The sequence below is a fragment of the Chamaea fasciata genome, unplaced genomic scaffold, assembly GCF_029207755.1.
Source record: "Chamaea fasciata isolate MVZ Bird 193981 ecotype frontalis unplaced genomic scaffold, bChaFas1.0.hap1 SCAF_5, whole genome shotgun sequence".
Classification (NCBI taxonomy): domain Eukaryota; kingdom Metazoa; phylum Chordata; class Aves; order Passeriformes; family Sylviidae; genus Chamaea; species Chamaea fasciata.
In genome coordinates, this window is record NW_027094090.1 from 42382085 (window position 1) to 42409329 (window position 27245).

The following is a 27245-nucleotide window of genomic DNA, read 5'->3' on the forward strand; positions in this document are numbered from 1 at the left end:
TGAGAAAGCTTTCTTAAGAATTCAGGGCAACATTGCTTATAGGTGCAAAATACGCTTAAGAAGAATTACATGAGCATAGTAACATTTCTAACCATGCTAACTTACTGCCCCTGGATTTTTTTAAAAAATATGTGGATCTGGAGTGAAGATTACACTGCAAGCTCATGGAACAAAACTTCAGAATACTGCTCTGTATTTATTTATTATTTAATTAGATTCATAATTTAATTCAATTTAATATAACTGCATTTATAGTTAGGGTCTAGTTCCTGTGTGCCTTAATTAGGCACAAAAGATGATAATTAGTACATATAACTGCACTGACCTTTACAGAAAAGAAAATATGATAGCTGTCATACTCTAATAGTGTATTTTGAAATCAGTACTTTAAAACATATAGTTAGAGAACAAATTTTAAAACGTATATTTAGAGAACAAACTGAACCTAATTTAAATGCAGATCATATAAGCAAAGCTATTCAAAGCTATAAAATCACAAACCTTTTGAGCTCCTCTTGTATCTTTCAATGCACTTACTAATTCTTCTAAACTTCTCAGTTTCAGCTCCAGCTCTAATGCTCTGTTTTCTGCATTTCGACGCTCCTGCTGAGCATGCTGAACTTCTTCCAAGATCTTCAGTTTGTCATTCTGTAGCTGAATCATTGTTTTAGAGAATTTTTCTTGCTGTGCTAAAGGCAGAGCACCACTAAATTGTCGCCGCAAAGACTGAACCATCTGCTGTAGATGTTTGGCTCTATTTCTTCCTTCAAGTCGGGCAAAATATAAGGCTTGATCTCTCTCATCAAGCTTCTGCTCTAAACGCAGATTATGGATCTCCATCTTCTGTAGTTTCAATTTAAACTTCTCCAATTTGCCTATAGCAACAGACTCACTACCTTGAAGGGCTAGGATATCTTGATGTAGTTTTGCAATAATTGCTTTTTCATCTGACTGTGCCTAAGAACAAAATTGATAGAACAAATTTATTTTTCATTTTAACGCAGAATATGTTAACACAGCTTATATGTAAATAAAAACAAGTTATTTTATATATATATGTATTATATATTGCATGTATTTTATTCTACAGAGTAAGAATCAGTCTCTAACAGGCTTTTAATTTTTCCACTATTGTTGCCGCAGCTACATTTTAGAAGTACACCTTTTCAGATACTGATAGTAAAAATGGCCTCTTTCCAAAATACCAGAAACTGAGGAAGAGATGTATACCTAAAATTAGAAAATATGGTGATGTAAAAGCTGGCACAAGTGTTGAATTTAAGGTCTCAAACCTTTCTATAATGTGAAACCAAATTCCAATATATCGTTATAGCTAATAACAAAACTAAATAGTAAACATATTGCAAATCTTCATTATTTACAAGTAATTTCTTGCCTTGTAAAAAACAATCAGACTTTCCTCACCATGAGTTTTTCCTTGACCATGAGCTATTAATTATACAGGAATGAATATTATGTAAAAAACATCGAAAAAGGTCAGAATCTGTAATAGCTGCAAAGCTAGAAATGAATAAATGAAGAAGGGAATAATTAACGTAATACGGATTTTTTGAAAGAATATGGCCACTACAAGGACTAGCTTGCTAAGATTCTTCTGAAATACTTCTGCAGTTTTTTAATTCATTGCAAAATTACTTCATTTCTTCTCACTCCAGGGAAAAAAGAATCCAAACTGAAGTTTTAATAAATGCTGAATTTTACCTGATAATCTAAAATTTGCATTCTAAGATATTCCACTTCTTTATCTCTGTACTGCTGGCGTGCCTCCAGAGCTTCAACTTGTGTTTGTGCCACATGAGACAGTTCTCTTAACCTTCCAGGGAAAACAAGAGTATTGTGTCACTTGAAACCACTGAATAACCTGTTGAGTTTTTCTACACAGAAGATACTAAGAAAAGGTACTCAGTGTGTTTTCTCTTATCAAAACATTTGGACTTCATTCTTCTCAGCACACTCTTCTCTACTACTTAAGAGTTCTGGTTAAGAAAATTCTTCTGTATTGCCTCTCAACTTTTTCACAGGACATTTTCCTACACATTATACAGAAGGTTGCTAGCAGCAACCTACTCCAGGAAAACAATGCCATGGGTTTTTTTTACCCTAACTAAGCACCTCTGCCCTCAATTTCTCTCCTACTTCAGGATGTAAATGCTCAAAACATTTCATTCCCTATTCCTTTCTCTGCTTCCCCAAATCTAATAACTTATTTGCAGTGCCAAAAATCACTGCAAGTATCCCTATAGATTTTGCTGGTTTAGGCATTTAAAAGGTTTACATTAACTACTTGGATGTAACTTGTATGATCAACATATCTAAAAAACTCGGGTTTCCAATTTATGCGAAGTTAATCTAAGTAAATGGAAAGCCCCCCCTCCTACTGTACCTTAGTCTTTGAGATATGTCTTTCAAAGAAAGAAGCGCTTTCCAATTAGTTCTATGAGATTTTCATACACAGAATGGGGGTTGTGGCACAGAAGCAAAATCAACCTCAATTAGTGTAAAAATACTACTCAAAGAATCTAATTGCATACTTACCCTATCTATCCAGGCCAGTACTTAATTCCTTGTTCAAATTAAAATCAGACAAAATGCATTCTTTATAGTCAGGAATTAAATGCTTCATTTTCAATGCCAAATTTGGCATGTATATATGCTCAAAAAACCAGGCATTGAAAATTGGATGTTAGTGATACACAAGTAGTGTATTGTGTAAGACTAGCATGCCTGAGTTTTCACACATTTCTGAGCATACTGAACTCAAAATTTGTAACTTCAAGACTTACTTTGATACTTCAATCTTGAGCTCCATCTCACGCTTCTCTAGGTCCATAATTTGTCGTCTATCTGCATCACTTACTGCCTTACTTACACTCTTTGATAGTTCATCTCTTAATTCCTGTTCCACTTTCTGTGCCTCAAGATTGATTTTGGTGAGCTTAAAAAAATCAAAACCAGAAACAAACAAACAAAATGATATCCTAAGCACATAAGCACTCAGACTCTGCAATGAAATAGCAGCACCAAAAGTATTTTTTCTTTTTCAGTCATTACAAAACACAGTTCAGCTGTGATGAGGTTGTGCTCAAAAACCAGTTTTCCTTACTCTCAGCTTAATTTTTTTTTTACAGAATTCCATGCACATAGGAATGGATACACAATTTGGCACAGAAAAGGACTCTAAACTAAACACAATTTTTATTAGTGCGTTTTCTTAAACAATTACTGCAATAATTTGCTCCTAAACTAAAATGAAAAATAAAAAAAAAAAAAAAAGACTGTAAAGACTTTAGGAAATGAACAGCCTTAGATATTTATATACTGCCTTTTATATTGGCATTGGATCACAAACAGAGGTTATAAATGTCAAGACTGACAATAATATTGCTCTTTTATTGTTTCTAAAAAAATCTTTCTTAATTAATCGTTCAAGCAGCCTGATTTTTCAAGTAGATTATCAAACACTGAGAAACCAATATTTCAGTTCAAACCAAAAAGCATTAAAACAGAAAATCTATCTTAATCCTAACACAGAGAAATCTCAGGACGTAATTAGTACATACAATTGTGGCCCATTATTCTGATACCACTTCTTCTTAATAAAATAACTGATTTCCTAAACAAACAAGAAGAAGTTGCAGGGTATCCTCATGCATCTGGAAAACTAAAAGTAGAATGTTGAAGTTGATTTATGACTTAAAAAGATGTACAGTAGACTTCTAGTTACCAGTTCTTAAACTGGTATCACTTACAACTGTCATTAATTACATCTGCACGATCATGTTATCTCTTTCCCAAACAAAAAAGCAATTATACTAGGTTAGGAGGTATTGACAGCAGGACTATATGAAACAGAAAATACATGTCCTAAAACCACAGAAATGGGGCAAAAAAGGGATACAGAGGCACTAGTAAGAATGAATCAAATTTCCTTCATCAACTCAGAATGAAGGAAAACCATCAGACCTAAAAGTATCAAAAGACATAATATATACAAAAGAGAATATGAAAAATGTGACACTAGGATGCATCACCTAAAGCATTTCTTATCGAAATAAAAGAATCCATCCCATCAAAAAAGGCTTTAGTAATACTGCTGCTGAAAAGCTTTATATTCAGTTACTCCATCTCCCACATTAAATTAAATCAAAACAATGTAACAAACACTACCAAAACAACAGATAATCAAGGAGTACCACAACAGCAATCTAAAATAGTTCGACTACACTCTAGCAAAGGACAAGGAGTGGAAATGGATACAATGTATCAGCAATTTTATCAATTATTCTCTTTCTGCCCTTGTGCTTACATTATAGACCAGTAATGTCACAAGAACAAATCTGTAAAATTCCCATAAATAAATTTATTGCAGAAATTTTAATAAAGTCTAAAGTGCTAGTAAAAAATACATTTCTATAAAAATTCAAATATGAATAGTGAGGACAAAAAAAATCTAACAAGTTTAAGACTGATAGGACAGGAATACTATGGTTCATCAGCTTCAATGGCACATGACTTCTATTTCTGTAGTATAGACAATGTGTGGCATAGGACACAGCCAGTCTGCGACAGAATCATGACACTAGAATTTGCCCAAGGGATGTAAAGTTCAAACCTTTTTTTGAATAATTCGTAATTGTAAGGAAAAAATTATAAGGAAAAGAGATCACATGGATTAGACAAAAGAAATAACAAGTTTGGAACAGACTTTTTTCTCGCAGTCTGCTGACAAAACTAGGAAACTATCTGTAAAGACGCTCACTGTGTGTTTTACTATTAACTAACTTTTAAAATAAACTACTATCAAATTAATTAGTTCTACTTATACCAATGTCTTGCATATCCAGATTTTCAGCTCTTAAAGGCTGCAAAACTATGTTTTGCATCATAAGCTTATTTACACACTTATTTATTGACACAAATTGATATTATTGACATAAATAATTTTTGAAAAGCTCAAAATACGCTTTTAAGATGTAACACATTAGGCTGTTAAATCTCAGCAGATTTACCTCAGCAAATTTTGTTTCCAATTCAAAATTACGTTCTTCTATTTGCTTTACAGTACATCTTAAGTGTTCATACATTCGCTGTGAATGTTCCGCTCTCTGTCTTTCATTTAGTTCCTTCATTTCCAACATCGTGATCTTCTTAGGAATGGACAAAATCTCACTGTTGGTTATTGCTTTTGTGGCTTTGTCCATGGCATTGTCATCCCCTACAAGAAAAAATACTTTAATTAAGAAATATACAATCTGATTCAACTATGAAAATTATTTCCACCACGAAATTGAACATGAGTTTCGCTTTATCTGTGTCAAGTGAACTTTATCAGAACATCTGTGGTATTTTTTTTAAACTAGAGGCATGGTTATCTTGTCTTACTACACATTTGAAAAGTATGTAATTTGAATAAAATACTACTATCAATTATGAATGCATGTATCTGCAATCCTGGTTATTGAGACTGATAACTATTTTCAATGTAGCCTTTCACCTTATGCTTAATACAACTGGTAAATCTTCAGGAAATTTAATTTAAAATTTGTAAAAGAAACAGGGTAAATGAGTTCTTCCTGAATAACAGGAATGAAATCTATACAAAGAAACTCCAGTTATTACGAAAGAATACTTTGTTACAAGGCATGAAACCAGCAGAAAAAAATCACTTTCTTGACAACCTCTGAAACACCATGGCTGACAATCAAGTTAGAACATAATAAGAAAAAAAAAATTCACGTGATGTTGCATTAAAAGCTTTTAAACTCTTGACCCAGGAACCCAAGAAAGTCAAAGCAGAAGAGTTTCCAGAGAAAAATACCAAACTTGGTTTTAATCTAATGAAACATACAAACAAAATTCAGCACAAAAACGGAGATCGCTGAAAGACATAAAATAGTTATGATTTTTTTAAAATTTTCATTATTTTAAGACATATTAATTGTAAAATATTTTGAAGTATTACTTTTATAGAGGATATACCTTTTGGTATATATATATAATGTTGCAATATAACTTTCATACTTGCCCAGTTTAGTCATCTGCTCCCAAGCTTGCTCTACAGTGTGAAGTTTTTCTTTCGTGATCTCCAGTTCCTTATTCAATGAATTTATCTGTGCTTTCAAGGATTCATTCTCCCTCTGGAGGACAGAAAAGTTGCAACGTAATAGCAAACTATTGAATTGTAGCAGATTTCATGTTTAGTACCTACGAAATCTTTCAGATTAACAGACTTTACCTGTGTGCAACCCATAACCTACATATATGGCAACAGAAGAGTATATGTTTGTAAAGTGTGTATGTTTTATAAGTGTAAAGATGTTGGTCTTTGTCCTCTGTATCATACTGTCACAGCTACTAATACTGTGTGAGTATTTACTACCAGTGACTGTGACTCCTACAGCGTCTAGAATTAGATGAGAAATCTTTGTCATATAAGCACTTCATTAACAGTGGGAAAGAAATACTTCTGGAAGATTACTTCATCCCACAAAGAACACTTAATCTTGCACATAAATACCTATTTGAGACAGATCACACATTCCTTTTAGTTCTTTTAGGCATCTAATATGGTGTCAAATGTTAGTTTTGTAAATGTTCCCTCATTCCTCCAAACAGAAATACAAATTGCCACATTAACCAATAAAACTAATTGAATACTTCATATTAATTTCCAATTTTTAGTTTTTAAATTATTCTCTAGCTCTATGAAGTTGCTGAAATAGGCAATGCAAGTTTTCAGACACATCAAATTCCATAAAACAGACATAGGAGTCCTTCATTCTTTACCACCCATGAAAAGTCGGAGGTAGTAATGTATCTTTGAAGCCAACTTCACAGTTCTTGAGAAGAAACTCCCTTCTACTTCAGAATAAAAGTTCACGGGAAGAGTTAAAAATTTGCAGTGCCTACAATATTTTGCAAGCACATTATGAACAATCTTTGGGCTCTTTTACGGAAGTAAAATTCCAAAGCTTTACTCTTTTTGGGACATTCCATTCCTGTGAAAGCTGGGAATTAGTAAAAGTACATACTTTGAGAGAAAGCTCTGAAAGTGTTTACATTCATTCTACTTTCCTTACAACGTCCAAAACTGAAGATGATAGCAAATATTCATTCTGCCAGCCTTGTTTTAGTAATTAAAGAACTAAAAGTAATTTCTGAGAGAACATATCCAAAGCTTAGTTTAAAGAGCAAACAAATAAAAAAACAAAGAATCAAAATGAAATGCTTTCCTGTCTGCCCATTTTTTCCCTTAGGGTTAAAACGTAACACAAACATTACCTCCATGTGCTCCATGTTTGTTGTCCGTTGCACAAGCAAATTATCTTTTTGTAACATCTCTCTGTATTTAGCAGTTAATGCATTGTACTGCTTATTGGCCACTTCTAGCTCAGACAATGGCACACTACCATCCAGCACTTTTTGCAAAGCTGCAATCTTAAAGCAAGCCATTTCCTATGAAAATAATCAACACAATAGGTTACTGAGGCCAGCTAGAAATTTAAATATAAAATAACTCCATGGAAAAAGAAGAATACTTAATATAGCGCTATTGATATTAGTTTATTCTTCTAAACTACCGCTTATCTTTAAAAATCACCTGCAATAAATATTGATAAAGCTTCTCTGATATTCCAACTCTCTGGGTAATTTTATCAATAGTTGCCTCTCAAGGCACTGTAAAAATGTATGTTATAAAATTAATACAGGCCCTAGCAACCTGCAAGACCAAAAAGTAAGATTTAGTTTCATGTGATGATCACAGAATCATAGAACAGTTTGGGCTGGAAGGGGACCTTGAAGATTATCTAGTTCCAAACCACTCTGCCATGGGCAGAGACCTCTTCCACTAGACCAGGCTGTTCAGAGCCCCATCCAACCTGGCCTTGAGCACTTGTCCAGGGACAAGGTACCCACAACTTCTCTGGGCAACCTGCGCCAGTGCCTCACCACCCTCACAGCTAAGAAATTCTTCCTAATATCTAATCTAAACCTACTCTCTTTTGGTTTGAAGTCAGTCCCCCTTGTCCTGTCATCATATACCCTTGTCCAAAGTCTCTCTCCATATTTCTTGTAGGCTCCCTCCAGATACTGGAAAGCCAGATTTAGGTCACCCCAGAGGCTTCCTCATTTCCAGTCTGAATAATCCAGATTCTCTCAGCCTTTCCTCATAGTAGTCACAATGCTTTTGATGCAGCCCAGGACACATGTGGCTTTCTGGGCTGTGAGTGCACATTGCTGGGTCATGTCCAGCCTCTCATTCACCAGTACCCCCACATCCTTCTCAGCAGGACTGCTCTCCATCTGTTCATCCCCCAGCCTGGATGGCCACCAGGAGTTGCCCTGACCCAGGTTCAACACCTTGCACTTTGTCTTATTAAACCACATGAAATTCCCATGAACCCACCTCTTGAGCTTGTCCAGGTCGCAATGCTTATATAAATACAAAGAATATTTCTACAAGATTTTTAACAGCAATTAGCAAGCTTTTGGGAAATGCATTCAAGACACTGGTAATAACTCCATTTAAAAATAAAGGGTATTTCTTTCCAAACTGTAAAAATAAAATTGTGTGCTATTACTACTATAAACCATACCTTGAATCGTTGCAAATTTCCAATCTTCCCTGTAACTGCAGTTTCCATATTTGTTATTTCACCCTTCAGTTTTTCATTTTCTTTTCTGAGGTGCCGCTCCATTTCAAGTAAAGTGGTACACTTCCTTGTTAGTGATTTCTCATTAACCCGTAAAACAGTTATTTTTCTGTTATTTTCTGCAAGTACTTTCTTTGTTTCATCAGGATCCATCTGAAGTGCATCGAGTAAATTCTGTAAAACATTTTTTTAACAAGACCCCTTGTACAGAAATATGGTAAAGCACAACTACACACACAAGATTTCTTGTATATTTTTTAATCTAGGTGGAAAATATTCCATTAATTCATCTGAAATAATTTCTTTTTGCTAATAAAATATATACACACACTCAACATACGCTCAAACATACAATATTCTGAGAAAAAGATGAATCTTCAAAACCAGAAGCTAAGTACATTTGACTGGAACATTAATTAGGGCTGACACTTTCAAAATTTAGAAAGACTGGTTCTCTGCATTTACTGTCATCAGTCTTCCCATTTATACTAGAACAAAAAAAATGGATTGGAACAATTTTCTAAACAAAACAGAAGTCCAAACAAACCCCAACAACATCCTACTTTGAAGACCAAACCCATACTTGTAAAGTAACCACAGAATCCTTTCCATAGTAACATTTATGTGCATGTGTGCACACACGTTTGCATGCATGTGTAAATCCCAGAAGGGGCAGTGGTGGGGAGAGCAAACTATGGCAACTCAAGTCACAAAAGTTATGAGAGCTGTAGCCTTCCTGTCACACACATCAGCTTGCCAAGGAGACAGGTAGAAACTGGAGCTGCTAGAACTCAGCTGTCTAAACATCCAGTTACTTTCTACAACCTACGGTATATTGCTCTTCTGTCCTTCTCTAAAAGGACACATGTAGCTGACATGCCTTGGTTAAATTTTGCAAAGTTTGGTGCCCATATACAACAATAGCCATTTAAAATTGCACTATGTCTGTGTCTGTCATCTGCATCAATTCCAGGAACTTCTAAATACCACCAACACTTTCAAGTTTTCTTAATGTAATATTGAATTCAGACTTGGTGAAGTAATCAAAATAGAAAGATGAATTCGGTTTCCTATTTTTCTGAAACACTGACTCATATACACTAACAATTTATATATAATTAGATGCAACTGAAAGTAGTAACCCTAATTCTTAGTGTAAACTATTGTGTTTTCCAAAGTATTGTTTGCGTGCTCCTCCTCCCAATCAAACAGCCTGGGTAACAACTACTGTCCAGAGAGCAGTGAGAGTGTAAATAGTGTGAACAGAATACCCAAGACAGCCTGAGAAGGCATTTGCTCAAAACTGATAATCTTAAAGAGAAAGACCACCATTAACCAGACTGATTAGTAACCATAAAATTAGAGACTTCAAATAAAGAAGATGTCAGCTTTAAAACTGGCATAATAAAGCATTAAAACTTTTAACAGTAGGGGCAGGAAGACTTAAAATGCAGCACTCATAACCTAGTTCAGCTTCAGAAGCTTCTCCACTGCCCCCGCATCTTCTGAGTATTACTGAGTGATTCTTCCCTGTAGGACAAAACACTTCAGCACTCCAGATGGTGGCCAAAAGTTAGGGACCCACATCTCAGGTGTGGGATGTGACCTCCTGGGGTGATTTATCCCCAGTGCATGAATTAGCAGACTGCAGGAAGGCCAAGGGGCACACACAACACTGCAGCACCCTCATGTGTACACAGCACCCTGGGGCACACACAAGAGCTGTGTGTACACATTTTCCCTATCTAACAAACTGAAGCAGTGTAATAAAACCTCTGTTCTATGTGCTAAAATCTTTTTGAAAAATTAAAGCAACAAAATTACTTACAGAATATGCCTTTATTTTCATTGCATCATGTTCTTTTTGCTCTTCTAGTTTTTTCATTTCCTCTTTAATATTTTCTGATTCTTTTTGCCAGCTTTCTTTTTGACTAAAACAGTAACGAATTTTTGTTTATTATAATGAAAGACCTGATGATTTTAAAAACTGTAACTTCAACAGCAATTCTGAAATACAGCAAACCAAGCTATTTACTTTTAGCAGTAATATAATTTGAAAGGCAAATGATAAATTGTAGATGGATTACTGAAAAAAATATCCTCTGTTTAGCCTACAGCTGGTTAAATGATGAAAATAATTCTACAGTGTCTTATTTGTTCTTCAAATGCATATTATAATGCAGAGATAGATATGCCTTGCTTTCCTACTTTTTTGCCTGCAAATCTTTCCTTCTATTACATTTCTTTTTATTTCAGATGCTTAAAGGACATAACTTCCCACCCTTTTTGTTATTTCAATGAAAACCACACCCAAAACATAAAAAAATTCAGCTTATTTAGCTTCACTTTGGCCCAAACTACTCTTCTCTATCCATTTACATTTATTTGGAAAAATGAAACAAACTATGATCTTTCATACATGTCTAATAAGGAAACTCCTATAGACTATATGGCACAGTTTAGGCTAGTTCAAAAAATGGTTCACAGAATTCATAGAATGACTGGGTTGGAAGAGACCTTCAAGATTATTAAGTCCAGCCCAAGCCCTAACACCTCAACTAAACCATGACACCGAGTGCCACATCCAGTCTTTTTTTAAACACATCCAGGGATGGTGACTCCACCACCTCCCCAGGTAGACCATTCCAATACTTTATCACTGTTTCAGTAAAAAACTTTTTCCTAATATCCAACCAGTATTTCCCTTGGTGCAGCTGGAGAATGTGTCCTCTTGTTCTGTCAGTTGCTGCCTGGAGAAAGAGACCAACCCCCACCTGACTACAACCACCTTCCAGGAAGTTGTACAGAGTGACAAGGTCACCTCTGAGTCTCCTTTTCTCCAGGCTAAACAACCCCAGCTCCCTCAGCTTTTCCTCACAGGGCTTGTGTTCCAAGCCCCTCACCAGCCTCGTTGCCTCCTCTGGACGCCCTCAAGTGTCTCAACATCCTCCCTAAAATGAGGGCCAGAACTGGACACAGCACTCAAGGTGTGGCCTCACCAGCGCCGAGTACAGGGGAAGAATGACCTCCCTGCTCCTGCTGGCCACACCATTCCTGATCCAGTCCAGTATCCCCTTGGCCTTCTTGGCCACCACACTCTGGCTGAGTTCAGCTGCCGTCACCAGCACCCCCAGGTCCCTTTCTGCCTGGGCACTGTTCAGTCACTCTGTTCCCACCCCATAATGCTGCAGGGGGTTATTGTGGCCAAAATGCAGAACCTGGCACTTGGACTTATTAAACTTCATCTTGTTGGACTCTGTCCATCCATCCAACCATTCCAGGTCTCACTGCAGAGCCCTCCTATCTTCCAGCAGATGGACACATGCTCCCAGCTTAGTGCCATCTGCAAATTTACTAATGAAAGACTCAATACCCTCATCCATGTCATCAATAAAGATATTGAACAGAACTGGCCCCAGTACAGACCCCTGAGGGACACCACTGGTGACTGGAGTGCAACTGACTTTTAATGGGATGCCAAGTCAAAGAATCTCCTCCTGTAACTTCAGTCTGTAACTGGTTTAGAGAAGGAGCCTTGAATCATCATTTTATCCCTATCACTGGAGATATCGCACCTAGCAGTAAATGAGGCAGTACATTACAGCCTTCAGTAAAAAAGCTGTCTCTTTAATGCCTAAAAAAGAGATAACATTGTCTGGGAATTTAATTGATTCAAAGAACGAACAGAAGTTTCTGAGAGGTTAAACCTTTATTCCAGAATATCAGGTGATTGTTCAGTGAATCCAGAGAGTATCCAACTAACAGTTTGTTAATTGAAAAATCCAAATGATCATATTCATCCCTATCCTCCTAACAGATGAAAATACTTTTTTAATTTTTTGACCATAAGAATAATTTTATGGAATTTAGGTTCACTGAAGCATATAAAAGAACTAGCAGTCCAAAAGAAAACCAACCACAGAATCCTGACTACCTGAAATTTTCAGAGATCTCTGACTGTATTTGGACAGAAGTTTGCTTTCTTCCTCTCCTCTCCTCTCCTCTCCTCTCCTCTCCTCTCCTCTCCTCTCCTCTCCTCTCCTCTCCTCTCCTCTCCTCTCCTCTCCTCTCCTCTCCTCTCCTCTCCTCTCCTCTCCTCTCCTCTCCTCTCCTCTCCTCTCCTCTCCTCTCCTCTCCTCTCCTCTCCTCTCCTCTCCTCTCCTCTCCTCTCCTCTCCTCTCCTCTCCTCCCCTCCCCTCCCCTCCCCTCCCCTCCCCTCCCCTCCCCTCCCCTCCCCTCCCCTCCCCTCCCCTCCCCTCCCCTCCCCTCCCCTCCCCTCCCCTCCCCTCCCCTCCCCTCCCCCAAAAACCTATTAGAACCCATACTTGAAAGCAGAAGAAAATGAAACTAAAGAGTCCATCATATCAGGTTCTAGTAAAATGCAAGATATCAGATGCAGAAAGCACAATGAAATCCTCATGATAAAATATGCAACATGAGAAGAGTCCAGCAGAAAATGGTTTTGTAGGAGTTTTCTGAATCTTTACAGGGCTAAAGAAAATGCATGGAGTCCATATCCAAACATAGAAGCACATATGACATTAACCAAAGTACTTCAACACAGCAGCAAATCTTGTTTCAAGACAGTTAAATATTTAGATAATTGAACTTTCATAATCCATAAAAGAGAGCAATACCTTTGATACTCTTTATACAGCAAGCCTTGCTGATGACGAATTACTGCAAATTTTCGCTTGTAGTCCTCTACTGCATCTTCTAATTGTTTAAGCAACTTCTCTTTGTTTTCCAGTTCCTAATCAATATTTTCAAAATAAAAATACAGAAATTATTAATGTAGGTTTTAAACATGAAACTAGCAACTTAATCAAAATGGCAGTCCTTTGTGTTTTCATGATAGATGCTTCTGCCATGAACTACAAATATGAAATATGCATTTTCTTTAGAAGCAACAGATGAAAAAAATCCAATGAGCTTCAGCATTCATTAATCAGTATGAAATAGAGCACAATTGCACTGCAGGTTACAGCCCTCCATGTTCAAAACACTATGACCTGTAGCTAGCCCACAAAGAATACTAACTGAATGTCTAACTGGCAAGTGGCATTTTCTTCTCATTTTCTCAAATATTCTTCTACTATACAAGCATACAGAGTTGAAAAAATTTTCTCTAATGAAAAAATAAAAAAAATTATCAAAGACAGAAAAAGATAAATTAATAACAATAAAAAGGTAACTTTTTGTTTTACTCTGATTCTGAAATAGTTCTTCATTACTACAGCCTGTTTGCTATGCTTCTCATGGGAATCACTGGAATCTGTTTCAATGTATTTATGCCTTCATTTACAGTTGTTGATGTATTTTTGACAAATAATGGAATGAAAATTCATATAGTAAATTAATAGAGACCTTGGCTCTATAGGGAAAAACTGTTCAAGTAGGATTTGCATATGCAGACTCAGGTGTGGAATCCAGACAGCAGTAAGAGAGAATTTTTCATAGAAAGAGTGCAACTGTGGAAGTAGAAGGAAGAGTGGGCAAATATTTAGATCAAAAATCAGACTTAAAACAAAAAAAATCTGAATTTCTGTCCAAAATTTAGTTAGCTATTACCTTTCAGGCTTACAGCACAACAAAATACCTACAGCTTTAAGTATAGAATATCCCAAAGAGTTTAGTAGATGTTGGAACACCAAAATAATTTTGGAGAGATCTCTCATGTTCATACATGGAATACTACTGGATTTTAGAGGAATTAGATATATGTTATGAATATTCTTTATTTCAAGGAATACATGAGTTACCTGTGTAAGATGTATTAAATATTCGTTCAGAGAATTAATTGTATTAACACTTGAAGGAGCCATTCCTTCTGGAAGATTCACTGTTTGGAAGACAATATTGGCACCTTCTGACTCACGTAGTAAGCAAATTTCATTTTTCATTTGCTCAATCTAAAGACAGGACACAAAACCATCATAAAGAATTAGCTCATGCTATTAGATTAAAAAATGATGAAAAATATATTACTACATCAGTTGTTATTAAGAACCTAATTAATTTTCACTTACATGAAACATTCTAATACTTCTTAAAATAGCCTTTTAAAAATGCTATGATTTCATAAATCAATAGATGTATAATAAATTCATCCAAATTTATCAAATTACCCCAGCAATCAGGGCAACTATATATCATCGTTTTATTCCAAATTGTTTAAAACACAGCGCATTCCTACTCCTTTACTAAGAGTAAGTTTTGCAAAGAATTATTGCAGTGGTTGTTTGACAGCTTTTTCTAAACAGATCTTTCACTTTTCAATTAATTTGAAAGTTCTCTGGTTCTCTAAGAGTATGTAAAACGCTATTTTAGAAGATTAGTTTCTGGCAAATCTTTTTGCATCACCAAAGATGCTGTCATAAAAGGCAAATTTAAACTTGGCTTCTTGTAAGATAGTATTTCATTCCTCATTCCTTCCCTGGAAGAACTACTCCACAGAAAAAATTGTACAACTTAAAACAAGATATAGGACTTTACAGAACGGCTCATCATTTCAAGCACTTAATTTCTGTTACATATTTATAAATAAAAAAATCTAAGACTCCTGGCTTTTATGAAGAAATAGATCTGTGAGCTTTTTTGGACACAGCTCTCCCCAGAAGACAGGCATACTTGGTGTTTAACCTGATGGAATATTAGAAGGATAAAGTAACATTAAGAAGAATAAGATCTGAAGTTAAAAAGGACAAAATCATAGGTCTACTACATAAATTTCAGAAAGATTTGTACGACACCGTTTCACAAGTTAAATTCAGTGTCTTCTAGATCATGTGGATTGTTCTAAATTATCAGAACAGCCACTTTTGAAGTAGAAAATAAATTATATAAAATAAATTACATACCTTTTCATTGGCACTTGCCAGCTGATTAGACAAACTTGTTGCCTCCTTCTGAGTCTCTCTGAGCTCCTGTCTCAATTCCTCATTTCGCCCTGTAAGCTGGTCAAGCTGGGCTTTCAGGTGCACACTGGCATCAAAGATACCCTCTGAATTCTTTGACTCCATTGCCTAATGCAGTAAACAGTTAATTAACAAAGAAAAGGTGTAGAAAAGCTTTAGTTTTTTCAGAGTAAACTGGAGCCCTCAAGTTTAGACTATATGAAATTAGCAAAAAGCATGACATTTTAACCCTGTAAATCCTATAAAGCTAAATAACAATTTAGAAAACAAGCTTACATGAACTAAGCGATCCAGACTAGGGATTATTAAGGCTGTTTCTCCTCCCTTTATATTAGAATCCTTCTGCATCTCCTTGATGGCTTGCAATATTTCTTTCATTCCTTGCTCAAGTTGTTTATTCTCCTCTGATAACTCTTTTACTGTAATAAAAGTTGCAAATCTGTTAAAAAGCACTGAAAAAATGATTCAAGGTTTCCTAGCATATTTCATCACGATACTTGTTGATTTGATAAATTAAAAGAATGTTCATATTATACATACACAGACATAACCAATTATGAAATTAAAATCAAGACCTGCTAGGAAAATCTGGGAGGTGTATCTTACTGATGAAATATTAAGAAAAAAATAATTAAATGCTTCAAGGGAACACAACTGACTTCGCTGAACCTTCCAGTCTTCAATGTTTATTTCACTTTAAACTTCCTCAGTAGCCTGCTTGACTTTTACCAGTTCAGAAATGGAAATGTCTGGGTGTAACAATAGGGTATGTAGGAATTGCCTGAATTTCTTCTTCAGAATGAGAAAAAAGGAGCTTTTAAATTATGTGGCTGTCAAGGACTCTCAAGACTCCTACCACCTGTATTTTCTCAATGAAATTCCAATTTCCAGCACAAAACGAGAAGTCTGTAAACTAAAAAAGAAGACAACAAACTTGTCAGGACATTCTCTGGATTCGAACAATATGGCTAATCATACTGAACACACAGGGGTGAACTGCAAAAAACTTTAGTTTCACCAAGCCTGTTTTGAAAATTCAAAAAGAATTTTAAGAATTCACATTCTCTGGGGGAAAACTAAGCTTCTTGTCCAGAGAAATTAGAATTATTTTTATTTCTGAGCTTTCAAGCAGTGCACTTCAGCTAACATGGATATATTTGTAAGCAGCAAGTGGCTCTAATTCCCCAACACCTCCTTCGAGCCAGAAAAGCCCTACAATTACATAAGCTGTATAATTGTTACAAGTGGGATTACTCACACACTTAAGCCTTTACCAGGTCTGAATCAAAAAGGAAAAACATGAGAGATAATATTTTAATGTATTTAGTGTGAATAAACTATGTTTCATGTCCTATCATTGGTTTGGTAACTATATATGTATATTTACATATACACACAAAGATACACACTAATATAAACACAAGATTTTTTTTAACAGGCCAGGTATTTATGACCACAATTACAGAAACAGAACAACTAAATAAGCAAACTATCTACACATACCTGATAACATTCCCTAGTTTTAAAATAGGTTGCAACTTACATTTAGATTGAAATTTGGCCATTAGAGTCCTGTTCTTCTCCAAATCTCTCTCTCTCTCACGTAATTCAGTTGCAAGATATTCATTCTAAAGAATGAAAAACATTTTAAAAAAAAAAGTTTCTTCTAGACAAAAAAATACGCAGAATCTAATTTTAGCAGTTTAGTATTTTAGTCCCAGACTTCTTCAAATTTGAAATATGCAGTCATGAAAATTTCCCCATCCACATAATGATTTCCTGCCTAAATAGGAATAGAAATGGATTCACTGGAATAGTTACAAAAGGTGTATCCCATATAACACTGTCCATAACGAAATACATACTCTTGGGTCATGCAGCAGCTGGAATAGTGGTCTGGTACAAACCAGAAGTCTGTAAGTTGTAGCTCTAGTGATATGAAAACACCAAGAGCTTCAAAATTACACTTGTGTTTAACTGGTTGCCACTCTATCACATAAGCTTAAAACCTAAATGAACTGAATAAGCATTTCTGCGTTTTTCCAAGTGATCTGAATTCTCATGTATGCCAGAAGTTCTTGTATGTAGATTTCCCTTCTAAATAGAAATATAGCTGAAAATAGCCTTTCTGTTTTCAGCTATATTTTTCTCTGTCTTCAGAATTTCAGCTGGCACTATCTGCATGTTTCTGCACTCCACATTACATGAGCTGCTAAGATGTATTTACAAAAAATACAGAATATTAACTAGTCTTCTAAAAAATATTGCAGATTATTCATTTTGGGATTTTTTAAAAACAGTCAATAAAAGCCCCTAGATAAGCATTTTAACAAATATTTATAAAATATGTGGTTTTAATTTTTGAAAGAGAAATACAAGAAATGTTCATAAACTTGCTTTATGAACCTACCTTTGCTTCTACTTCAGCAATGTCATGTCTGCTCAGGAAATCCAACTTCCTTCTATTCTTTTCCTTCTCTTCAGTAAAGCTATCAGTCATCTGCATATTATCAGCATCCAATTCTAAGTGCAAGCAGATGTACAAGTAATAAATTATTAGGAAATTTTACTTGGTCTCCAATAAAAAGAATACACTTCATTTATGTCTGAGTTCTAGTTTTCTACCTTTCCATCTGAGCCTTATGGCGCCCTGAGTGGTACGGAACTTAAATTTTTAAAATTTTGAAATCCATGAATTATGCAGATTTACAGGAAATTTTGGGGAGATCATCCTGCACCTATTGCAAGGCAATGACAGAAGGCTCAGTGATGCATTACAAGTCATCACAACTCAAGCAGACATTGGGCTGAAAGATCAGGAAATCCAAAACCACTCATCTCTTCCTACAGATTCAATGCAATGTATTTAGCCTTTAAATTTAAACAAATTAATAAATATAAGATAGCTAAATTAACTATAAACAGAATGTTTGTGCTTAAGTATAAACAGAATGTTTTTGAAAGGACAGTTTATATTAAAAATATCCTACCTATTGTTGCAACTCTTCTTCCTTTCTCCTGAGCCAACTTACGAATGTGTTTTTTCAGTTCAATTCTTTCCTCTTCAAGTCTTTCAATCTGCATATTATTATTCAGATATTCAGATCCATATTTCATTTTGTTCAAATGCATTTTTATTACATAGCTCTTACACAAAAATAGGATTTATCACTTACTTCTTGCAAAAGAATCTGGTTTTCAGCTCTGTATTGCTGCTGTTTCAGTGCTTTGCTGTATCTGAATTCATTTAAATCAATAATTGTCTTTGGCTCAAGACCTAAAACAAAGTTTATCACAGTTATTCATTAACGAGGAACATTAATGTTAGGTAATGAAGTTAATTTATGTAAGATCCTAACTAGAGAAGTAGAGTTAAAAAAGGAATTCGTTGAATTACAAAAATATATAACTATCTATATAACAAACACACATCTTATACTCCATGTATTAAGAGCAGAAGAAAGATTAATTTTACCTCGGTTACTCAAAACCGAAAATACAATAAAGTGGCACCCAAAATTAATTTTATTTATGTTTAAATTCTTCTATTTTAAAATAAGCCTATCTGAAGTTTTCTCTGTGTGTTTCATCTAGCATTACAACTTCAGGATGCTGTGATTTCCAAATACCATATTATGAAGTTTATTAAGCACTGTGTGGTCAAAGATGAATCAAAACCAAAAAAGAGTACCTATTCTCCTACTTTCTACAGTCAAAGGAACCTGTAAGCCAAGTTCATTCATGTAGTTTGTCCAAATTAATTAAAACTACTTGGAAATATTGGCAGACTGTAATAAATTATTTCCAGTGACTTGGTATAGTAAAAAAATTCCACTACAGAATCCTACTTCAATTTTTACACAACAAATAACTGAACATGTACTGGATACAGCATACCTAAGCGCTCTCTGAGTTCTTCATTTTCATCAAGGAAGTCATTTATTTTAAGTTCAAGTTTATTGACTTCCTTAATTAATGACTCAATCTCATGTTCTCGTATTTTGACTTGCTTTCTTAAATCTTTGATTTCAGCAACAGCTTCTTCCAAGCCATATATTCCCTGGAAAAACCCCACACAGGAAGTAAGAACAAAACAACCAATAGAAGACCTTCTGAAATAGATCATGAATCTTTCTTTCATCATTACACAGACAAGAAAAACTGATTTTCAATCTCTATCACTCTTCTACACTATGCTTAGTGAAAAAAGTTACCAAATAAAAAGCAGATCCTATAAATCTGACTTTGACTACAGAGGAGCATGCATATTTCAAAAGTGAATCTTTCAACTACATGATCCTTTGAAGAATCATATCTTGAGTGTTTAATTACTGTTCAATAGGGAAGAAGGAAAGAGAAGGGCATAAAAGTAATTTATTTAATTTTTAATTAGAATAATTAAATAAATATGGGAGGACAAAACACTCTCTTTAAAATATGATTAATACCCTCTCCACTCTGACAAACTGTTTACCAGTTCATAGTCTCTCATTCTTTTCAAAGTCTCAACAAGTTCTTTGTCTTTTTCTCTAGCATGTGCTTCTGCCAATTCTGCTGATTTCTCAGCCTCCATAGTTCTCTCTTCTAGCATTTTTAACTTTTCTTGCATATCCCCAATTTGGTTCTGCTGAGTAAGAGATGAGTGACCTGGAAAGAAAAACCTGGATGTTTACAATTCAACTACAAATTCTTGTCATCTGCCACTAATCAAGACAGAAACACTTCAGAAAACATTATAAAGGAGATTTTTATTTCCTGCTCTTTTTAATTTGGAAATTACTAGACGCTACATTTAAGACGTTGGGTTTTCTTCCCCTAACATTTCCTTCACACAATATTTATCATAAGTGCACAGTAGGGACATCAGAATGTATTTGGAATTGCATGCTATTATTCCTTTTCAATTCTTGATGGAGTAAGACTTTGTATGTTATGCCCTAACTTTTACAGATCAGGTATAATTTTATTACCCATAAAACCCAGTGAGTTAATCTGGATAAATTTAAACTCTTCACAAATGTTTAATAAAAGAAAATTAAGAAAAAAGATCAGAGACTAAAATTACTCAAATACTGCAATTTTTTCCTGTACTTCTAAAAAAATAAAGAATGCACAGTAAATTTGTGGTTTCTGATTTTACTGATTTTGACATTAATACAAAATAGTCATGTTACCTTTACCTTTTTGGAGATCATCTTTTAATTTCTCAATCACGAATGCATTTTTCTCCATTTCTTTTGTATACTGTTCAACTTGCTCAGTGAGCAATCTTATCTGAGCATCTCGCTCTTGCACACCCTAGGTACGCACAAAAAACAAACTCCACTAAAGGATCCTTCTTTACTGACAGGCAAACTACCAATACAGAACACCATATACAAAATGAAGAAGTGACATGTAGCTAATACAAAACAATTTACAGAACACCAAATACACTATACTTACAACAGAGAGCTCAGATATTATCTAGAAGTTCGGTATATAAATGCAAAGCAGGAAAAATAAAGAAGAAAATAAAGCACTCAAACACAGAAAAACAAGCAGCATTTTAGTATAATGATTTTAAATGGAAACAGTACTCTTAGAGTTTGCCAATGTTAGATGAAAAGTTTCAGATGATACAGGATTCTGGCAGTTTCCTCATAAACAATTGCCATTGGGAACTGAGACATACAAGTTCAAGATTGCAAGGACTAACAATTCATCACACATGACACGTGAATTGCAGACAGCCTTTCAGCAAACCATCCATCTTCTAAAAATTCGTATCATATCTTGTTTTGGATGTATTTACATTCATAGGTACACAGACTGTGGAAGTGACTTCTGTATACTATCCTATTTCTCTACTTGTACTTTAGAAACAACATAGAAAGCTTAATGCTATTTTTTCTGTGATTAATAAAAAAAGTGGTAAAAGATAAAGAGACTTTAAAAAAGTTACAGGCATTAATAAGAATAAAACATAAAATAATAATAATGTAATTTTAAAAATGTACAAATCTCAAGGTCCTTACTTTATACTTTGGATACTTTACACAATGTTCTAAAAAACAATTTTCAGGCTTTCTTACAAATATAACCACATTTGAAACCTAAAAGTGGAGAGCTTAGCAATGTTGTAAAAACCTAGATATAACCCTTTAGAATATAAACATACATTGAAGGACAGCAAGCTCAGTCCATTTAGAGTGAGAACCTGAGCAGTAATCTGATTTAATTTTTAAACGTCTGCTTAAAATACATGCTTATTTCTACAAAACATTTCAAAATTCCATGCTAAGAATGCCCTCTCCCTCCCTCCCCACCCCCCCCCCCCCCAAAAAAGCAACCTCTATAGCCATCTAATTAGCTAAAACCAAGCAGCTGCTCATCCAAGTTCCTTTCAGCTACTTTCCTCTTCAGATACCTAAGCCTGATTTGTACTTTAGGGTGTTTTTCTCTTGAGAAGCTATCTGTCACTACGTTTGAAAGACTGCATAAATGTATCTCACCATACTGCTCAGTTTATAAGAACCCAAAATGTAACATAAATGTCATTACAATTTATTTTAAAAACTTGAAGCAAGGCAGTAAATCATCCCGGAATCAGAGAGTATGCTTTCTATAGAGACTATTTCTGGATTCCTAATGGACCACGTTATTTTGGGGGGACTGGGAGAGAGCTCTGTTTTTTAAGAAAGTGGAGACATTCAAAATCATGAAGAACTATGTAATTTTTCATGAATATGAAAGATACACAAATTCAGCTAGCTCTATCATATGATGAACCACAGAGTCAATCAGATGAGACAAATGAACACAGAAAAGTAAGCACTAGGTAAGACTGCTCCTTAACTAACAAATTTAGTGGACAGAAGCTAAGCCATATTTTAGAAACACTTCATAATAGTAAGAAAGATAAATATGAAAGTAGCAGAGCCAGCTACCAAGAGTTCAGGGAATACATACATATGTACAGAGAAGTTTTCTTTGTACATTGTTTATTAAGCTAACTTTGCAGTGGAATGAATCGATCAGTCTCATTAATTCTCAAAATTACGCATTTCGTATTTGCAAACTATGAAAGACTAAATATATATTTGGTCAATAGCATATCCAGTTAATGGTGATCTCTATGTGTGCAATATCTCATTTGAACTGTACCTGCTGAAGGGACAGTATACTGTTTCTGTCTACATCAAGTTGGACCATTTTCATTTTCTCTTCCAAGTTAAATAACATTTGCTGATACTCTAGGAGTTCATCATCTTTTGAAGCTAAGATTTTCTGAAAAGAAGATAAAATACCATCAGAACACTTGAAGTAATTCCTAAAAAGGATTTTAAAAGTACTAAAACATACCTTCCATTCTTCAACTTTTGTGTTTACAGCTGCCATGAGTGGATCATCTTCCTCATTCTTTGCTTTCAACTGGTCTGAAAGATCCTGAACCTAGACATGCCATTTGGATGAACATCACATTACAAAAAGGTTTGGGCCTAACATGTATATATGCAAAAACACACTACATCAAGTACATAATATTTAACAGATTATTATTACAACAGCAAAGGAATGACTTTTGAAAAGAGTGCATGAATAATGTTCTATTAAAAAAAAATGTGATCTGCAGTCAAATTTTAAAATCTGTACCACATTCAAAGATCACACTACTTTTAAAGAGCATTACTTTAGAGGAGTGTATAGTTTTAATTGCATAGATAGAAGGTTTTAACTTAAGCTAAAATATGAAAACAGAGTAGAAACCTAAAAATTACACTAAATAGTGAGTCATTTCTTACTTGGAATTTGTACCGATCTGTCTCTTTTCTCAACTCATCCATAATAATATCAGACTGTTGCACAATTAGTTTCATTTTGCTATATTCATCAGTCATCTTCTCCATTTCTTGCACTGATTCCTCAAGGTTTTTCCTCATTTCTTGGTTTTGAATCTCTAACTTCTCATTAGCTTCAGTCAAGTTCTGAAACAATAAAGAAAACACTGCTTTTAGAAAGTGCCCATCTTAATACCTACATAAGAACTTGGAAGTCTTACACAAAATTAGAACAGAATAGAGTATTTCCCCTCTAGGTTATCAATTTCAACAAATCCAAACAGCAAATAAGACATATCTCTCTCCCTGTCAGTAATTTCACTACCTCTGCCAAATTCATAGATGCAGACTGTATGTATGACAGAACCCTACCATATTATGAATTCCCATACTCCATATGACTTTATCCCTAAATTGATACAGAGTCATGAGAGACACTACGGTCAGGAAAACCCAGATAGCTACTCAATAGAATGAATAGATTTTTACCTGAATTTCATCCAAATACTGGACAAGCTCAGAGCTTCTTTTGGACAGCTGTGAAGAGTAATCAGAAACCTCCCCTCTTCGTAATGGAATTGCTTCTTTTTGAGAATATATTTGCCTCTGATAGTCAACTACATCCTGACGCAATTGTTCATTCTGCACAAAAAGCAATTTGAACTTAAATCCATTTCTCAGAGTTGAAGACAAACTTGTTGCACTTCTAGAGAGCTAACACAAAGAGCTATGACACGCAAACCCCATCCAAATTCCTACAGTCTTCTTTTAAAAGTCTTATAAGCCTCACCTTTTTCTTTTTGCGCTTTTTCTTCATATTAAAAAGGAAAAAACAAGACCAAGAGAACAAAGCATGAAAAATATTAGAAATTAGCTTTGCTTTTGGAAGACTAATCAATAAATTAATCAATATAGAGACAAAATAAAATAGCTTTTGTTATACTTCTGCTTGCACACATATATGTATGCACATATATGACAAATTATTATCAAAGTTTAACTCCAGGACAATAATTAAACAAATCTACTTGTCAATAAATATTTAAGAAAAGTATTAAAAATTCAAAACCCGAAATCCAGGCCATGCTAATGCACAGTAGGACTATTCAAATTGAAATGTAGAGACTTCCTGACCTCAATTAACTGTTTCATTGGAGCAGAGGTACTACATATTTACTTTGCACTAGTAAACAGGAAATGCTCCAAAATTAAACATAACACCAAAAATTATAAGTACATAAATATAGTAATATATTTATTTAAAAAGTTGAAAATACAGTAAATCAGCAATAATTTTTGCTAACCTCTCTCCTGAATCTGATATTTTCATTTTCAGCACCTTCAATTCGAAGAGCAAGCTACAAGACAGAAAACCTTTATATGCATCACTGACACCACAAAGAACTCCAGAAACAAAAAAAGAAAACAAATGCACAGCAATCCTATTTCATTAGTGTTTTTTTTTTAATTTCAGATGCTTTTTTCAGCATATCAACTTTTCAAAATGTTTGAAAGAACAGCTTCTAGAAATGTCAACCTCAAGTCCTTCTTACCTGTTCATTCACTTTCTTCTCCTTTTCCAACTCTTTTTCTGTATCTGTTAACTGTCTCTCTTTTTGTTCCAATTGTTTTTCCAGCTGGCGGATCTCATCACGCAAAAAACGAGTATCACGACCACCAGCAGATTTTTGTGCCATCTTATGAGCATTAAAATAACATTATAAATATAGTAGGTACTCAAAGTAGAAAGAATATAAAAAAGCAAAGTAGATGATAAGACTAAAATAAATGGGATTTTTCAAGTATAAATAGTCAAGTAATTATTCACCCAAGACTGGTGCATATTCAAAAAACCAATTAAAAGCATTTGCCTAAATGTAGGGCTATTCCATCACTTTACAAGACTGCATACTAGTCTAAAATAAAATAATTGAAAGACCCCACCAGAGCACTCTATACACTAACAAAATTTTAAAACATACCTCTAATTCATTTTGAAGTTTCATTAGCTTGGTTTTAAAATTATTTTCTGTTAAAATAGAACAGATATAGTGAATTACCCAGTAAGGTAAAAAACACATAAAACAACAATGGCTAACCTTAGACTTTAAATATTCTGCTTCATTGAAGCAACTGACTTTAGAGCAGTTGGTATTTTGTCCAGTTCTCTAAAAAATAGCCACAAAACAGCAAGAGCAAAAATCTAGAAAACACATTTAACAAATCATTTAGGAACAGCATAAAAAAAGCTTGCCTACCACATCTGGCTTGCTCTTCGCCTGCTTTTTCAACTTCTTCTAGTGCCAATTCTACCTCTTGGGTTTTCATCTAAGAAAAGAAGCATAGCAAGCAAAGAAATATTTACTACCACCATAAATTAAAAGATTGTTCCATAGACTTCATGTTTAAAACATATTTATTTTGAGAAATTTATTTGAGTTTTCCATCTATATACCTATGTTATTCCAACTCACTTCATTTCCCACTACTAAACTCCAGTACCTATACAAGAAGGCACTCTGGTGCAAGCACACATTTAGTATATAAATTACCTTGGGAGTAAACAGTATTTTCAGGAACAGGGGGAAAAAGGAATAATGATGCTTCCATTTAAACAAAAAAATAAACAAATGTGTCTGCAGAATTGAAGAAATTAAGCCTGAAAATACAAACCTTCAGTAGTGATTGAGTAATTTTAAAAAGGTGTATCATTTTTTCTGGAGTTTCAGTTTTTAAGTCTTTCCCATCAATCTAAGGAAAGAGACAAAAGTGGTTTTACACTAATATCAATGAAATCCACAAAATAAATATTTCATGTGTGTGAAGCACCAGAGACAGTTTAGGGAAGAAGGTATAACAAAACCCTCACGTTCCCTTTTTCTCAAGCACCTTGAACATGATATCCAGCAATGTGTCTGCTAGATCCTCTTGATGAGGCAGAGTATCTGGATCAACTTTCATGAGCTTCTTCCAACTTAAAATGGGTGCCATATTGAAGGTATGATTTTTTTTCCTGGAACTAAGATTAAAATAACAGTTATCAGGTATTATCAATGCAAACTAATTTTAGGTCAAATGATTTAATGGAGGCTGGCCGCAGAACACACCAGATGATTCTAATAACAGTAACACTGATTAATATTCTGTTCACATTTTGGTCTATTCCAAACTAGGAGGCTATAATAAAATTGTTTTTTCTTTATGTTAAAAATCACACCATGTATACTCAATGACAGTAAAGATCAGGACACAGGAAACCTGTATCTTAACTTCAATATCCTTGTTTTTTTCCCCACCTCTTTATGTGGTATTTTTATGCCAATGAACAAACACAAAAATAATTATTTCAAATATTTAAAATACAACCAACACCTTCTTAGGTTGATACTGTGAGCACCAACTTCTTGACACTGTATTACACATCATTTCTTTTTGATTAGAATACTTGAATTGACAAAGGACATTAATCAACCTGGAAACTTAGAAAAATCTCATCAGAAAGTGGTGGAAAGTTTTCTTCTACTGCTTACCTACTGGTTGCTGTGGGACACAGTGATTTCTCACAAACGTGAAAGTCAATGCAGTATCTGAAAAAGGCAGAAGGGATTGGAAATCTTCGGTTATTCTGTTCTTTGGAGCTGTCTCTAGACTTTCGGATCAAAATTTCAAAAAGCAAATTCTGCCAAGTTTAGAACAGAACATTTTTAATCTACTAGCACAAATGGTTAAGAAAAATTATGAAAGAAATAAAGCTAACTAGAACAGTAAATGCAGTACTATTCAAAAAAATTAATGACACAGCAGGGGTATGTATTTTACAGAAAAAGCTCAAT

The 27245-nt window shown here is 34.5% G+C and overlaps 1 protein-coding gene across 7 annotated transcripts in view; it reads right to left on the reverse strand.

Annotated features, from left to right (window-relative positions):
* The window catches only part of CEP290 (centrosomal protein 290), a 56005-nt gene that overhangs the window by 26877 nt on the left and 1883 nt on the right, over nt 1-27245 (reverse strand). For 4 of the 7 annotated variants that reach the window (XM_066183347.1, XM_066183345.1, XM_066183343.1 and 1 more), the window contains exons 2-31: nt 26943-26999; nt 26302-26431; nt 26086-26163; nt 25671-25740; nt 25395-25441; nt 24966-25109; nt 24717-24770; nt 23902-24054; nt 23377-23559; nt 22937-23026; nt 22739-22861; nt 20767-20890; nt 20067-20239; nt 19490-19652; nt 18769-18869; nt 18583-18670; nt 18003-18115; nt 17136-17220; nt 15869-16011; nt 15536-15700; nt 14438-14587; nt 13313-13428; nt 10504-10606; nt 8619-8849; nt 7303-7476; nt 6047-6158; nt 5031-5236; nt 2805-2956; nt 1723-1834; nt 502-957 (exon numbers count right to left, since the gene is read on the reverse strand). In XM_066183347.1, the coding sequence (XP_066039444.1) occupies nt 502-957; nt 1723-1834; nt 2805-2956; nt 5031-5236; nt 6047-6158; nt 7303-7476; nt 8619-8849; nt 10504-10606; nt 13313-13428; nt 14438-14587; nt 15536-15700; nt 15869-16011; nt 17136-17220; nt 18003-18115; nt 18583-18670; nt 18769-18869; nt 19490-19652; nt 20067-20239; nt 20767-20890; nt 22739-22861; nt 22937-23026; nt 23377-23559; nt 23902-24054; nt 24717-24770; nt 24966-25109; nt 25395-25441; nt 25671-25740; nt 26086-26163; nt 26302-26403 (4011 nt within the window). In that variant the 5' untranslated portion in view covers nt 26404-26431; nt 26943-26999. The remainder of the gene's footprint in view (nt 1-501; nt 958-1722; nt 1835-2804; nt 2957-5030; nt 5237-6046; nt 6159-7302; nt 7477-8618; nt 8850-10503; nt 10607-13312; nt 13429-14437; nt 14588-15535; nt 15701-15868; nt 16012-17135; nt 17221-18002; nt 18116-18582; nt 18671-18768; nt 18870-19489; nt 19653-20066; nt 20240-20766; nt 20891-22738; nt 22862-22936; nt 23027-23376; nt 23560-23901; nt 24055-24716; nt 24771-24965; nt 25110-25394; nt 25442-25670; nt 25741-26085; nt 26164-26301; nt 26432-26942; nt 27000-27245) is intronic. The other 3 variants (XM_066183349.1, XM_066183344.1, XM_066183346.1) reach the window with 3 other exon arrangements.